Genomic DNA, 15,547 nt, shown 5'->3' with positions numbered 1-15,547 from the left:
TATCAGATCAGATCAGAACTCTTCTATAAAGATTGATTCTCTATCTGAGATAATATTCACAGACAATTCATGCAATCAGATCACATCACAGACAAAGATATGAGTTAAATTCTTTAACTTCAAGTTCTTACAGATGAGTATAAAGTGTGTTATCTTGATAGAGCAATTCACTATTATCAGCACACTGTTAAAGCAGGCATCATATATATTCTTGCTTTTAGAAAGGCTCATAAGAGTGTTCATTTCTAGCTGTTCTCAAGGTTTCTGCAGAATGAGTAGAGAAGTAAGTTCTTTATATAACTTAAACTGCACTATCTGTGAACTCTGATAAACAGTACAAGAATTCACTATCTTCTTCATAAGTTCTTATATCTTCAGTCAGAAGTATTTTCTTATAAGTAACTTATAAGTTCTAGTATCTGCAAAATGACCTGTTAAAGAAGAGTCATAATACCTTTTAATGAGTTCTACATGTAGAAACTTATTCATAGGCATATAAATCTGACTCTCTCTTTATAAGAGATTATTTAAGTCTCTTCAATTCTTTATTTCTGCAGAGTTGATCTCTGTTACAAGCAGTTTCTGAATATACTGAATATATTCATTCTTCAGTTGTAGTTCAGACAATCTGAATAGAAGATCTTGTAAAGACTTATACTCTGTTTCTTCTTATACTAGGTCTTCTGCAGTGCTTCTCAAAGTCTGTAAATTCTTCAGATTATAGATACTCTCTTCAAGAATTCTCATGAAGATTCTCAGAGTGTTGACTCTCAGTGTTATAGAGAGTAGTTACACAGACTTCTTCTCTCTCTCTTCTCTCTTCTCTTATAGAGAATTGAAAGACTCTTCAGTCAATCTCTTCATAACACTCAGTCTGAGCATTCTGCAAAGCTTTTCTACCTTCTCTAGTCTCTCTATATCTGTCACTCTGATCTTCTTAACATAGTCTGATCTGTGAGAGAGTCTGTCTGCTGAGTTCTTAGTTTTCTTGATATATTCTATCTTGAATCAGAACTTACTCAGTCTCTGAGCTCAGTGAATCTGCTGTTGTAAGAGTTTCTTGATTGAAGTAAACTATTGTAAGCTATCATGATCAGTTCTAACAGTAATCACTGTCATAAGACTCTTGAAGTAGTGATATCAGTGATAAAAGAATTTCACTATCACAAGAAGCTTCTGATCATGAATGTCATAGTTAATCTTCACAGATTACATCTTCTATGAGAAAAAGACTACTGAAACTCAGTTCTCATTTGACTGTAGTTACAAGACTATTTCTGAAATTGTAAAGAAGAAGATATCTATCTTCAATCTGATTAAGAGTAAGAAATCAAAGTGAAATAGCATCACTGTATTTATGAATATCTATTTCAATCTTACAAAGACCTCATGAGCTTCTGAAGTAAGAAAGTTCTTACAGTTCTCTCTTCTCAATAATCTTTTCATTCTCTATTTACAGAATGACTTCTTCTTATTTTCACTCTTCAGCATGTCTGTAAGAGTTAAGAAGATTCTCATAAATACAAAGATAAATTATCTATAGAAATTCACAAAGCTCAGAAAGATCTGAATTTTATAAATACTAGTTAACTCTGATCATAATAGAATAGTCTTAATCTGTGAAGGTTTTATCTGAATATTATTCACAGTGATTACATATTCTAGAAAATTAATTCAGTAGACACTGAAGTTGCACTTTACAAGCTTAATATACAGTTCTGTCTCATCTAAGACCTTTAATACACTTTGTATATGCTCAGTGTGTTCTTTCTTCTTCACAGAGTACATCATCACATCATTCAGATATATTATTATAAAGACATTCAGATATACACAAAGTATTTTGTTAATAAAAGACTGAAATGCTGTGAGAGTATTAGTCAGATCAAAAGACATTACTAGATATTCAAACAATCTCAGTGCAGTTCTAAAGACAGTCTTTCATTCATTCTCAGACTGTATTCACAGCCATGTATATATATTGATCATATTCAGTTATATGAATATGACAGCTTTCACAAGACAGTTGATCACATTCTCAATCAGAGATAGAAGATAGCAGCTCTTTATTATTTTAAAGTTCAGATCACAGTAATCTACACACAATCTGAGATCTTTATTCTTCTTTTTCACAAATATCACAGAGACTTTCACAGAGACCTGTAAAGATCAGATGAAGTTATTCTTCAGATTCTTCTTCACATAGATCTGCAAGACCTCTGTCTTGTGATGAGAGAGCTTATAAATTGATTCTCAGACAGGTTTCTATTCTTCTATCAAATCTATTACTGGATTCTTCTCACAGTGAGAAGAAAGCTTAGCTGTCTTAGCTGAGCTGAACATCTCTGTGAGATCTCAGTATTTCTCTAGTATCTGAAGCTCAGTTTTCATGATCACAAGATTCTCAGACACTTGTAAAGTCATTATATAGATGAGCTTATCTTCTCTAATTAACTCTACAGCATCAACTGCTTCTATCTCTATAAGTGAGTCTGTCAACACTGATCAGAAGTATAAACCTGACTTATGAACAGCTATGTGTGAATTGTGTCTTTGAAGTTATACAAGTTTTAAATACATGTCATCTGTGATATCTGTGATAATCACAGTTTCTGCAAATCTTCTTCAGATTTCAGAGAGATCTTGCAATTCAAAGATAACTCTTATGAGTCTCTCAGCTCTCAGATTCAAGTTCTCACACTCTGCTTATTACAAGAGCAGGTTCTCAGTCTTCATCTTTCAGCTCATTCACTCTGTGAGTCTTAGAAACATCACAGTGATCTGAGATTCTGAGTTCATTAATACTTTTCATACTTGTGAGACAGTAGTATCATGACACAGTCTCTTCTCACAAGTAAGCATTTTCATCAGAGAAGCAACAGATTCAGGTATCAGCTTCAAGACTCTTAAGAAGGCTGTTACTGACTCTGTCTGTAACTTCTCAAATTTCTATTTTGATTTGTCTGAACAGTTTGCACAGAGATGTTCTGATTTAGAACAGATGAAGCAGAGTCTCTTTTTCTTAGTCTCTCTATTATACACTCTGTTCACAGAAGCTTGTGAAGCTCTCTCTTTCTACTCAGCAGTCAGACATAAATTTCTCTGTGTCTTATCATTTTTTTCTAGCAAATCTGTTCTCTGTTGTTCTGACTCTCACAGAGCTGATCAGTGATTCACTCTTTATAAGTCTGTGACTCTCACAGTGATCTGTAAGTGATGAATGAGAGTCATCAGTTTCTTCAGAGTTAAGAACTTAGAGTCTTGCTCAATGAGCTTGTTCTGCATGTCTTTATTCAGTCTCTTTATAAACATCATTATTCAGATCTTGTTTCAGAGCCCTGTTTTCACAGGTCTCAATTCACATCACAATTTCATGAAGTGCTATGAGTAGTCTTCATCAGATTTCTCACCTCTTTTTCTAATATTGATAATTGTGGTTCAGGTGTTCTCTGTTCAGCTTGCAGAGTCTCTCAACTTATTCTCTAGATAGATCTTGAGAATAGATCAGTAGAATCTCTGATGATCATTCTCTAGATAATTCAGTCAGTTCTTGACTTCAGTGTAATAGAGGCCTGTCATTGTATAGATGATAGCTTCTTCATCTTTCATATCACACAGTCAGACTTGTAAGTCAATTTCAAATGCAAACTTGCAAAAGCTTTTATAGATTGTAATTCAATAGATAATCTTAAGTGATTATAACTTAAGAAAGTTTCTTTTCAGTTCACAGATGTCTCTGAAGATCATGTCTAGAGACTCAGTTCAAGAGTGTTTACAGACAGTAAGCATTTCTTGTAGAAAAATAGCTTAGTCTTGTAAGAGATACTCAAGAATGTTCTTCACTGAGATTGATTTATTCATGAGTTTAGAGAGTTTCTCTGTCTGAGATGCAGAGAATAATGTTTCATGAGTGATTGATGAGTTCTCTGAGACTTCTTTCATAAAGATTATTCATGATTCAGATGACTGCTTCTGAGTGTCTGTAGTAGAGTTTACAGAGATGAGAGTATACAAGTTTCTAGTTCTTTCAGTTATAACAGGCAGTTGCTGACTGACTGAGCTTGAAATGTAAGAATAAGTGCTTGCAGGTGATTATTCAGATGTTTGCAGCTTGATGTGATATGTACTGTTAACTACTAGAAGTATTCATGATAGAAAGATAAAATGTAGAGATTAAATGTATAATAGCATTTAAGCTGAGTTATGAATAGTATTCACAAACTCCAGTCTATATAGTTGTGTGTAGCCAAGGGCCGCTAGCTCTATTGATTACATGAGAGATAGAAATAGAGGTAAAGAATCCGCGAGAAGTGAGATTTCTTACAAATCTTCAAGTTTCACTTTCTTTCTTAATCTGACTATGTAAGAAGTTTAGATGAATAACTTTTACCCTTCTTATAACTTCTACACAATGAGTCAATAATTTTTCAATTAGTCTATTTTTTGAAATTACTTATCTCAGTATACTCATCTCTTTCTTGATATTTTTGAGTGCATTTTTAAACTTTTTCCCTGGAAAAAGATCTCACAGAGCAGTTCACTTGAACTCTTCTACTCAGTCTTTTATAAATTTTAGAGTCTTTAAATAGATTAGAAATAATTCTGTTTCTTCATCTTTAGAGTTAGTAGCATAATATGATAAATAGAAGTTAATAACATAGAATAATTAATACAAAATTAATTCTTTCTTTCAATTACAGAGTGAAAAAAGCAGGCATCTTACAGTCACTGATACTTATTGAAAATATTCAATGAGATCTCTATGTCAAGAGAATGAATATCAAAGTTCAGTATAGTACTTCTAACTGTAGTTTATATATTTTTTCTTACTTCAGAAACTTATTACAGCTTATACAGTCTTTACTAAAGTTTCTTATTTTCTTTAACTATGTAATATACATACTCTTCTTTCTCTCTCTGCTTCTTGATCTTGTCTGCTCTTATAGTCTCTCACTTTTCATATCTATCTTATATAGTACTTTGTGAATCTTTACTTTTTATAACTTGAATGACTGTCTGATTCTTTTTATTCTAGTTTTTCTTGCAAAGAGCATTTTGTGTTTTTATATAGTACAGGTTTTCTGTTGATTACATTTCAGATAAGTCAACAATTTTTCATGAATTAACAAGAAATACACTTAGATATCTTTACATATATTTAAAACAATTGAAGACTTACTGCTCTGATCACTAGAAGCTGTTCTAGTACAGAAGTAGTCTTAGTATAGCAGTAGTCTCAGAACAGAAGTAGTCTCAGCACAGAAGTAGTCTCAGTATAGAAGTAGAAGTAGTTCTAGCACAGTAGTAGTAGAAGTTATTCTAACATAGAAGTAGAGCATAGAAAAAGACTATCACAGTATAATTTCTGCTTCAGTACAATTTCTACATTTACTCTAAGAACTTTTCTAAATTTACAGATCTAGAATGATATCTTTACACTGAGTCTTACATACTTTTAAGTTTTGTAAGAATAAATAGAATTATGTTAATATTATTCTCAGCAGATCTTCTTATATTGAATCAGCTGCACTGCTTCTTAACAGTTAACACTAACTCACTGAGTCTCTATTTGAGCTTTTAATTACAGACTAGTACTATACATCTCATTGTATCTGATTAATAATCAATATAATATCTTCACATTCAACAAGCTGCAAGACTTAGTCATTTCTTAATGTATAAAAGTATATATTTCAATTTTTATATTTCTGTAATTTCAATTTATACATTTATGTACTTTTATTCTTTTATTCAGATTAATGAATTTCATTTTCTGCACAGTGTGATTTTAAATAGAATACTTTTATATTCTCTTTTAGTATAAATGATCAGATTGTGTGACTGAGTGAAAAATTAAGTTAAAATGATAAGAGTTATAGTTTCAGTTAGCAAATCATGATCATGTATTCAGATTATATAACTGAGTTCAATTACAAATTAAAATAATGTGTTATAGTTTCAGATTGCAGATCATAATCTAAGCATGTAAGCACTGCAGCAAATCAACTAGTCAGATCTGACAGAAGTATATCTTGAAAAAGTGACTTTTAACTTAATAAAGTATAACACTTACTTATAGCTATAAATTAAGACCTCTCTTCTATTAAGTAATAATAATCAAGTCTCAGATCATGAACTGAGCACAGTAGTCTTGTACAGATATGTTACTGATAGAAAGACATACTGCAGTAATAACTGTTACTGCAAAGATGTCTATCTTCTTATTTATAAAGATAATCAGTACTTTATAATTAATTTTAACTGATACTTTGAACAGTCACTTTTCATTATTAGATAAAGATATAGTGAGTGACATGTCTGATACAACTCTGGAAAAAAATGTAGCTCTTATAGAAATAGAAGAAATATTATTCTCTCTCTTTCTGAATAATAAGTGAGAACTACATGAAATATCAGAAGTCTAGAGTGAAGAAGAAGGAAAAGCAAGTAATACTTAAGCAGATTTGAGATAATGAAAGATTTTATTTATTGTAAATTACAATGAATTTAAAATCATTACTAAGCTCTTTTTAAAATGTAAATCTACTCTAAGCTTTATTAACTGCTTTTGCAAGTCTATGTCATAATATAGCTGCTGAATCTACAATCTATTCATATATAAATTTAAATATACTCAATGCTATAATGCTTGCTGAACTCTAAAATTTCAAGAATTAATAAGATTTCAAGTTAATCTTTTTATCTCAAGAACTGTCATTATCTGTGACTGTTAAAAAATATAATAACTCTTATAGTATCTTTTCTATAGCTTTTTCACTTAGTATAATACTATTCTCTGATAAGTGTTAACTTCTTATAGACTTTTAATTTTGTAATTTTCTCTACTGAGATTATGATGTCTCTCAGAGATTTTACTCTGATAACTAATAGTTTAAAAATGTAATATTCTTAAGAGACTTTACTTTCTGAGAGAATCTGATATTATATAAGATTTTACTTTTTATTACTCTTTCACTCAGAATTCTGATACTTCTTAAGAAACTTACTTTCTCAAGAATGCTAACTCTGCATGAGACTTATCTTCTCAAGAAGCTCACTTTCTCAGAGATGCTGACACTGTATAAGACTTCAGTTTTTATTGTCTTTTCACTCAGAATTCTGGCACTTCTCAGAGATGTCAGCGCCGTATAAGGTTTCATTTTATTGCTGTTATGTACTGTTGAAGCAAGTGATAGTAGTGTGTTTATTTTTATTATTATTCTATTCAGCAGAGGTGGGATTCTCAATATATATATATACATACAGACGTACAAGTTTCAGATCTCTTACACGTGTTTCAATCACTGTAATACTCAATATGTACAAGTTTGTGACACTCTCTAAGAGTTCACTTTTATCAACATTCTTGCAAATTCTCTAACTTTCTGTAGAGAACTATAGTTTTGAGAATGAGGCATCACTTCACTGACTTCTGAGAGGAAATCATATTAGAGTATTTTCAGCAGATGAGTAAGACATGAAGTAACTCACTGCTTCAGTTCTGAATTGAGATTAAGAGAAGAAGAGCATCTCATTATCTTATCTGACTCATACTCAGGTGAGAAGCGCTACGTCCGCGTTCACTGATCAGAGCAAATTATTAGTGTTCAGTCATTAGAAAGGTAATATGTTAGAGAAGATACTAGATTATTAAAAATACATTATTTTACCTCTTTCTCAGATGATTCTGAAGCTGGTGTATAAGTAAGAAGAGAATAAGATGTATTAGATAGTAGAATAAATAGCAGAATAATTGAATATTACTGAGATTACATGAATTATGTTAGTACTGATACAAAGAGATAACTTAATCTTTTCATTTCTAGTTAGTTAGCTGCTTAGATTTATTTTATATCAATAGTTAACTTAGTTAAAATTCTCTAATTAATATCTTATAAACAGTCTCTTTAAAAATATATTTCTCTTTCAGAGGAAGAAGAAGGCACTAACTCTTCTTAAAAAGCTTATATAAGTAGTATTTAAAAGAGATAAGCAATATCTCAAAACTAGAATAAAATCACAATTAAGATAATATTTCTAATACTGATTAAAAAAAATGAGAGAAAATAGCTCTATCTAATTCTAATAGCTCTTGAGAATACTAATAATAGAACTATGATACTTTGAATAGTTATTATCAATAACAGTATGAAGATATCTTGTATAAAACTAATATTTATACAGTAGAAGAGTTCTTCACTCTGATAAAATATTATAACAGATCTCATATTTAAATTAATACTTTAACTCTCAGAGTTTAGTCTTAAGCTTAATCATCTCTGTATACAGATACTGTACTTCTTCTTCTAACTTTCTTCTCTTTATATACTCAGTTTTAAAAATAGTATGAATTTTCTGATTTATTCTTTTCTATCTTAATATTAGTAAGAAAGAAGCCTCATCAAATCTTATAAAGAAGAGTCTTATTAAAATTATATCAAGATTGAATATTTTTTATTTTTTCAGTCACTGCTTCATTTCAGACTTCAGAGAATCAGAGATTATCAAATTATCAGATTTATTATAGACTGAATAGCTGTAGTTTATATATAATCTCTTTTTTTATAATCTTTATATTCTTTATATTAGAGACTGTTTATCTGTTTTTTCATCTGAAATAATAATCACAGTGCAAAGATTATTAACTGATATTATAACTGAGAGATGAAAAGATAGCTGTGTTACAGATCAGTAAAGTGAAATGATAAAGAGCTTTAGAGAGAGAAAATGAGTTCTGTTATATTCACTCAGTTATCTTTGAGTATACAAGAACTTCACAGCAGATTTCAGTTAATAGTGTAGAATAAGAGATGAAAAAGAAATTAAAAGAGAGATGAATCTGAGATGAAAAGAAGCTTATATATATATATTCAGAGTGAGAAAAGTGATAATAAGAGTTCAGACAGTGCAGTCTTCTGCTGAGAGTTTTTATTAATGTTAACATTTCCTTAAAACTATATCTGTATCTGAGGACTGAAGTTCAATCAGGCCAGAGGCACAGTGATAGAAGAAGATTGATAAAAGGTCAGAGACTACATCATACAGTCAGTAGCATAATGATCAAGAGAAGAGATACTATGGCCAGTGCTTAAGAACATGTGCAGTAGAGCTGATGACCTAGATCACCATGCTGAAGGCAGGGTTCAGTAGGCCTGACAGATTCATGGATTGCAGTTCATGGACCTGGTAGGCCCAGAGACAGCCAACTTGTGGCCATGCTGGCCTGTGGACAGCAGAGGTCATTGAACTGATTTCTGTGGTCCTGTGATGATCAAGAATTCACAGCTCAAATGAATATGTTTTTCTCTTGACAATTCTATAAAATTTTGAATGATGACTCTGCTCTTCAGTTCTAACTTTCATCATTCTCTATTCTTACTGACAGAGTAATCATCTCATTTCAATGCTGTACTCAGAATACTTCTGTGCTTTTACTCCTCAGTATAAAAAACACAGTGATATTGAGTGGGGAACAATAACAGAAAGCGCTGCAGTGCGCTACAGGTTATACATGTTCAAGAACATTGCTGACACCGTGATGTCAATCTGGATATCTGAAGGCTGGTACTGCATGAATTCTGCATCGCCCTTGACTTGATACACCCGGCCTGTCCACGGGCGACGAACAACGACCAATGGAGCGGTTCACCAGGAGCTTGTGGCTGCTGAGCAAGGGCGACACGGAGAGAGGGCTGTTCAGTGCCTTCTGGCAATTCGCCTGAAAGAAAAACCTCAGTCCATTCCTGCACGCCTCTTTTTCTCGTAAACTGTCTCCCGCTGACAATGCAGAACTCCGAGACGCCGATCCGCCTGATCGGAGTGAACATTAGATCCACTGATTCAAGATATTCAACAACCCCCAACGCCTCTCGAGACCGATTCACAATTGCGATCTCGCATCTACGAGCGATATATTCGCTATGGCGGTAGCCGTTATACGAACTTACTTTCATATTGCGCAACCTCCAGCACAGGCGACAATCAGGCCCGATCTCGCTCTGTATTCGCACCCGTGTGTGATCGCGAGTTATTTATGAACCTACTTTCATATCGCAAACTCCAGCACAGGCGATAATCCATTTTTAAGACCAGAAGCCAGCTGGCGAAGGATGTTGGTCTCTCAGCCTCCAGTTCAGACATTGGGGGTTTTCATAGGCTATGACGGGTTCCCTACGACTGCATGGAGTTCCAGTTACGTGGAGACCTATGAACAATTGTGCATGGGTACATATTACGATATCATGTCTACACACTTTCAAAAGGAGAATTCATTTGTCTCAGTAACCTGGGAAGTCGATAAGATACCACGAGCGGTCCTCCTACAGAACATTGATCACACGTATGATGATGCGCGTGCAAACATGGAAAAGATAATAGATTCCGGATCTGAAGTCTTGATACGACTTCTCATTCGGGACTAGCAAAAGTCGACGATTTTGCATCTTGCTTGTCGGTGTGGGCTGTTATGCCCATATTTTGCCGTTTCGCGTGTGCCCTCGCGATCACTCATGTTTTAACTGCCGTCGCTCAGGTACTAGCATTTACCTTAAGAGCTCCCTCTGAGCATTGATTCTGGATATCCATCTATACATTCTTAAACCATAATAAATCATTGACTGGAAATTTGTATCTCAACAGAAACCCCGTCGCTCTTTCTCACTTGCAATAGGATGTTTTAAAGCATTCGCCGCAATGCTGAATGCCAACCATGGCGTGCGAAGACAGAAGGTTTAAAACGATTCTGCCATATATCAGATACTGCACAAAAAAATGAATAGATTGTCTCGAGATTAAAGCTCTGCCAGATTTGGAGTTTGTAGTGTTGCGGCCTGGCTGGGGTGGGGGGTGGGGGGTGGATCGTTGAGTGCTAAGGCCCTCAAAGTCTACTAGAAGGCTCTGGAAGAGTCCCTCATGAGCCACCAATAACAACCAATCATGATTGGAAAATCCCATCACGCCTACTTACGGCGAATTGGGTAAAAGGGCTCTTAATAAAGTAGAGGCGCCATGTGTTGCTTCATCCCATTCACCACTGGGATTCTCTTTGTTGCAAATGACGTAGCGGCGCGCTTAAACTCCGGCAGGGATTAGAAACACTTGTAGCTTACCCCACTTCGCTTAGTTTGCTAGCCTTCATCAGTTCAAAACCCCGCATTTATCGTAATCTTAGCCTTAAGTATCGTCTTCTATATTGTGTCTGGAGTGCCCCACTCAGCCATTCAGTACTATGTCCAGTGAGTATAGATTAGGCGGGGATAGAGGACGGGGTGGCTTCCGTGGAGATCGCGGAGGCGGAGGAAGAGGTGGATGAGGTGATTCCAGAGGGCGAGGAGCCAGCGGTGGTTTTAGAGGTGATAGAGGTGGAGGCGAGGGTCGTGGTCGTGGTGGAGGTGGAAGAGGAGGGTATGGAGTGCCTAGTGGGCAGCAAGCCATCCAGGTCTTCTCGTAAGATGGCGCCTCACCTAGCAAAGGTGCAGTTGTTCAACACACTAACCATGTCTATAGCAACCCTCAAGACCAAGATCCCAAAGTCGTGAAAGTCGAAGATGCGTTGCATCCAATGACAAAGAAGACATTCAATCTTGGTAGTTTGAAGTTAATCAAAGGCTTCCCCAGCTGTCCGGGGTATGGCACCAGGGGCACCAAAGTTGAACTCACGACAAATTACGTCAAGTTATTGCCGCCATCAAGCATGATTCTATATCGATACGGCATCCAGATCAGCCCAGAGGCCGTTGGCAGGAAGCGTTCCCGGGTCATGCAGCTGCTGCTCCAGTCAGCGGAATTGGCACCAAGGCAACCTTGCAACTGACTTCCGGTCTACCCTTGTCTCCAAAACTAAGTTTTCGAGCGATGAGACCATCATCGAGGTCCACTATTGTTCCGAAGGTGAAGATGAGCCGGCGGCTAGAGCCACCACATACAAGGTCCGCGTCCTATACATGAAGAGTTTAAGTATTAGCGAATTGACTAACTATCTGAACTTCACAGATCTTGGCCAGTCATTTGTAGGCAAGCAGGAGTTGATGCAGGCTCTGAATATCTTTCTGAACCACTACGCTAAATCCGCGGACAACCTTGCCACCATTGGATTGACAAAGAGCTTTTCTCTCCACCAGAATGCAGCAAGAGGAGATCTCAGTTCCAGCTTGGAAGTCATTCAGGGCTTCTTTTTGAGCGTGCGCATTGCGACTTGTCGCATCCTGGTCAACATCAATATCAGCCATGGGGCTTTCTATCACACTGGCTCTTTACCAGCACTCATGAGCAGTTACAGTGTTTGGAACACTGTAGTGCTGGAAAAATTTCTCAAATTGGTTCGAGTCCAAACCACGCATCTGCCCGAGAAGTGCAACAGAGCCAATGAGGTAATTCCCAGAGTTAAGACTATCTTTGGACTTGCTAGGATGGATGATGGATTAGGCATGGCCCACCCACCTTGTGTTAGACAGCATGGGGCAGGCGCCAAAGATGTCGAGTTCTGGCTTGACGGTGAAGCTAGCTCCCCTGGTGCACTCAAGGCGGAAGCCAAGGGACAAGGGCAACGAGACGGCTGATCCTCGCTTTGGCAGCTGGAATATGATCAATATCAAATTCAACACCGGCGCCTCACTTGCCAAGTGGTCATACCTGATGATCTCACTTCCCGGGGCACGCGACTCCTTCAACCAGCAAAGCCTGGGGGCCGTAATGAATGAGTTCCATCAAGCTTTGGGGAAAATTGGCGTCAACGTCGCTCCACCGCTGCCGACACCTTTCCAACAAAAACCTTGCTTTGAAAACTCGCAGACTCCTCAGGCTTCTTGCCGGGTTTATCCTCGAAAGTCATTCCATTTTGAATATTGCCCGTTACTTGGAAGAGATGGCCAGATTGATCGTCATCTGTTACCACGAAAATAGCGTGGTGGTCACGTGGCACACCAGCGTAGGCAACCCGATAGACCTCGAAAGACATTTCGTGGGGTGATTTCCCTGTCCTGTCAGTAAAGAACCGAGGAATTGTAGGAATGGGATAATCACTTCTCTCTTTTTCGACCTATTTGTCGCGCTATTGCACCTTGCGAGGTTATTTCTGTAGTTTCGCCAACGTGGTATCCAAATCGGAAGCAGATTCAAACTTCTTGAGGGAGCGTGTAGTAATGTATTGGAAAGTAGCAGTGGATGATCCCACCCCCAAAAGGTGGGGTGGTTGATGCTTTTTATTGTGGGCACAACCACCATCAATAATTACGGGAGGGCTCGAGCGGGCATAATCCTTACCATTGCTAATTTAACCCAAGCCGCGACCGCCTGACAAATTCTTACCCAACAATTAAATCTACACCATTCCATTCCTCTTAACGTCACCATCCGATAACCATGGACAGCTCAGTCAGATTACCATACTATGCAGCAGACGTCCCTTTCCCTCTCCCGACAGAAGCTGAAATTGAGAACGCACCGAATATATCTCCGGAGTATGGAGGGCGATGGGTTGTCCAGGTCGGATGCCATTATGTGGTGAAGTTCGGGAAGGGCGTCAACCTTGTTGAAGGAGAGAACATGCTGTTTGTTCGGGAAATGACAAAGGTCCCTGTGCCTCGAGTTTATGCTCTCTATTCAAACCCACAAACATGTAAAAACTACATCGTCATGGAGCATATTGCTGGTGATACACTCGCAAAACTGTGGGCGAGTTTGACGTGTGCAGAGAAGGAATCGATTGTTGCAAAACTGCGCGGTTACTACAAGGAGTTACGCCAGTTGCCATCACCAGGTTACTATGGTAGCATAGGCAAACGATGCTTTCTTGATGAGATATTTTGGACGCGGCACGAAGAAGTTACAATCAACGGTCTGTTCACCACCGAAGCCGCGCTCAACGAAGCGATGGCGAGGAAATACACTTATGACGGCTGGCCTTGTTACAGAGCAGATTTTTACCGCCAATGTCTGTCACACATTTTCTGTGGCCATAAGCCGATGTTTACTCATGGTGACTGTCAACGCAAAAAAATTATGATTCAGAGCGACCCCCAGCGGACAACTGCCAGTAATCGGGCCCTGGAGCTTGTCATTCTTGACTGGGAGAAGTCTGGTTGGTATCCAAGTTACTGGGAGTACTGTCTAGCTGTTTGTGCATTACATTGGGACGATGACTGGGGCCTCTGGATTGAGAAAATGCTAGATCCGTTTATAGCTGAAGTGTCCTGGCTGCAAATGCTTCGCCTAGAATTGTGGTCCTAGGACAGTTACGTTTTCAAATGGCTCCCAGAAGTTGACTCCTCGAGAGTACGATGGGGCTTCAGAGCCACGCCTACCATATCCACAGCACGGTCACCCCAGATGGGTGTAGCTCATTTAGGTCTCTCGCTCATCTACAAACCCGCCCGCGGCTCCATTCTCTCCTGGTTCCCGCTGCCCTGGCCCTAAGCCTTACATTCTATGAGCAGCCATGCTGCGAACCCTAACATTACGCCCCGTTGAAGGCCAGGCATGCCCTCATGCCGGTAAGTCATCGTCTGCCTCGTCTCGAAGATAGCACAAGATGAGAAATCCTTCAGCCGGATCCTAAATCCAACGACCTTTGTGTCCACGGGCCAGCGGGCATACGGATGGGATGCAATGGTTATCTCCATGGTTTCAAATAAGGACACTTCCAACTTTTTTTGACTTTTCCAGTTGCAACAGATCTCAGCGTACTCGGCTTCAATCCAGGGCTACCAATCCCAATCAATCCTGTCATTAATTTATGTTTATTTTTTTTTATTTATCCTTTTTCTTTTCTTCTTTTTTCAGTTTTCAATTTTTTTTAACGATGTTAATTGTTTTCAACAGCCAAAACTTATTAAAACTACCCACGGAATCAAAAGCTACAAGTACTATAGAGAACAAGACAGATATCAAACCTTCCGAGGTAGTTGCTCCAAACCACCATGCTGGATCAGGTATCTGAAAAGGGTTGTTGCCGCTTGACGTTGTTGAGGAGTTAGCGAGAACGGTTGCGAGAACGGTTGCGAGAACGGTTGCGAGAACGGTTGCGAGAAGTCCAATACCTTTTCTAAAGATGACTGATGCCGATGCAAAGCCATGATTGATAAAATCGATAAAGAGATTGTGGTAGGCTCTGCGTGAAGAAAGCGGAATGGAAAACTGTTGGCTTCGTCCGTATTTGGTCGCGAATTGAGAGGCCGAGAATGACGTCTGCCGGGAACAATTTTTCCGCTCCGGTTCCTGCCCATTTGACCCACATCTGCCCCCATGGCAATCTACCCCACACCCACGATCCACAATCTCGAAAAGGGAAAGCCGTCGCTAGGACTTCATCGAACCCTCTCGTGTCATTCGTGTCACGCGTGAACGAAAAGGCCATCGCCATTGGGTATATATGTGCCCGACGGTGAAACTAAATTGGTGGGACGCAGAAGCACAAGTGCAGGAGTACACTTTTGAACGGAAAGGGGCAATGGTATTTGGACAAGATTTGTGGCCTATTCATAAAAACAGGTCGGGGCTTCATTGTAAAATGATTTGGCCTATTCACATTCTGTTATTCTCAATTTGACCC

The 15,547-nt window shown here is 37.8% G+C and overlaps 6 protein-coding genes across 6 annotated transcripts; 2 read left to right on the top strand and 4 right to left on the bottom strand.

Moving 5' to 3' along the window:
- Positions 1-9,117: 9,117 nt before the first annotated feature.
- BDCG_04108 (uncharacterized protein) lies at positions 9,118-9,953 on the bottom strand (the record flags this gene model as incomplete). The annotated part of the gene is made up of 2 exons (XM_045419781.1): positions 9,118-9,262; positions 9,604-9,953. The coding sequence occupies 2 exons, from the start codon at positions 9,951-9,953 to the stop codon at positions 9,118-9,120; spliced, it is 495 nt and encodes a 164-aa protein (XP_045276009.1).
- A 739-nt stretch (positions 9,954-10,692) lies between these two features.
- Positions 10,693-12,557, top strand: BDCG_04106 (RNA interference and silencing protein; the record flags this gene model as incomplete). Its single annotated transcript, XM_045419779.1, has 4 exons — positions 10,693-10,713; positions 11,250-11,403; positions 11,517-11,625; positions 11,720-12,557. The coding sequence occupies 4 exons, from the start codon at positions 10,693-10,695 to the stop codon at positions 12,555-12,557; spliced, it is 1,122 nt and encodes a 373-aa protein (XP_045276008.1).
- Positions 12,558-12,727: 170 nt separating this feature from the next.
- On the bottom strand, positions 12,728-12,955 carry BDCG_04107 (uncharacterized protein; the record flags this gene model as incomplete). The annotated part of the gene is made up of 1 exon (XM_045419780.1): positions 12,728-12,955. One exon carries the CDS (start codon positions 12,953-12,955, stop codon positions 12,728-12,730), a length of 228 nt encoding a protein of 75 aa, XP_045276007.1.
- A 404-nt stretch (positions 12,956-13,359) lies between these two features.
- Positions 13,360-14,226, top strand: BDCG_04105 (phosphotransferase enzyme family protein; the record flags this gene model as incomplete). The annotated part of the gene is made up of 1 exon (XM_045419778.1): positions 13,360-14,226. The coding sequence occupies one exon, from the start codon at positions 13,360-13,362 to the stop codon at positions 14,224-14,226; it is 867 nt and encodes a 288-aa protein (XP_045276006.1).
- A 182-nt stretch (positions 14,227-14,408) lies between these two features.
- Positions 14,409-14,618, bottom strand: BDCG_16851 (uncharacterized protein; the record flags this gene model as incomplete). Its single annotated transcript, XM_045426041.1, has 1 exon — positions 14,409-14,618. The coding sequence occupies one exon, from the start codon at positions 14,616-14,618 to the stop codon at positions 14,409-14,411; it is 210 nt and encodes a 69-aa protein (XP_045280748.1).
- A 264-nt stretch (positions 14,619-14,882) lies between these two features.
- BDCG_16850 (uncharacterized protein) lies at positions 14,883-15,093 on the bottom strand (the record flags this gene model as incomplete). The annotated part of the gene is made up of 1 exon (XM_045426040.1): positions 14,883-15,093. Exon 1 carries the CDS (start codon positions 15,069-15,071, stop codon positions 14,883-14,885), a length of 189 nt encoding a protein of 62 aa, XP_045280747.1. The 5' UTR covers positions 15,072-15,093.
- Between the last annotated feature and the right edge of the window lie 454 nt (positions 15,094-15,547).

This window comes from Blastomyces dermatitidis, assembly GCF_000003525.1.
Source record: "Blastomyces dermatitidis ER-3 genomic scaffold supercont1.4, whole genome shotgun sequence".
Lineage (NCBI taxonomy): Eukaryota > Fungi > Ascomycota > Eurotiomycetes > Onygenales > Ajellomycetaceae > Blastomyces > Blastomyces dermatitidis.
Note: the sequence above shows the minus strand (reverse complement) of the source record. Positions and strands in the feature narration are given on the sequence as shown.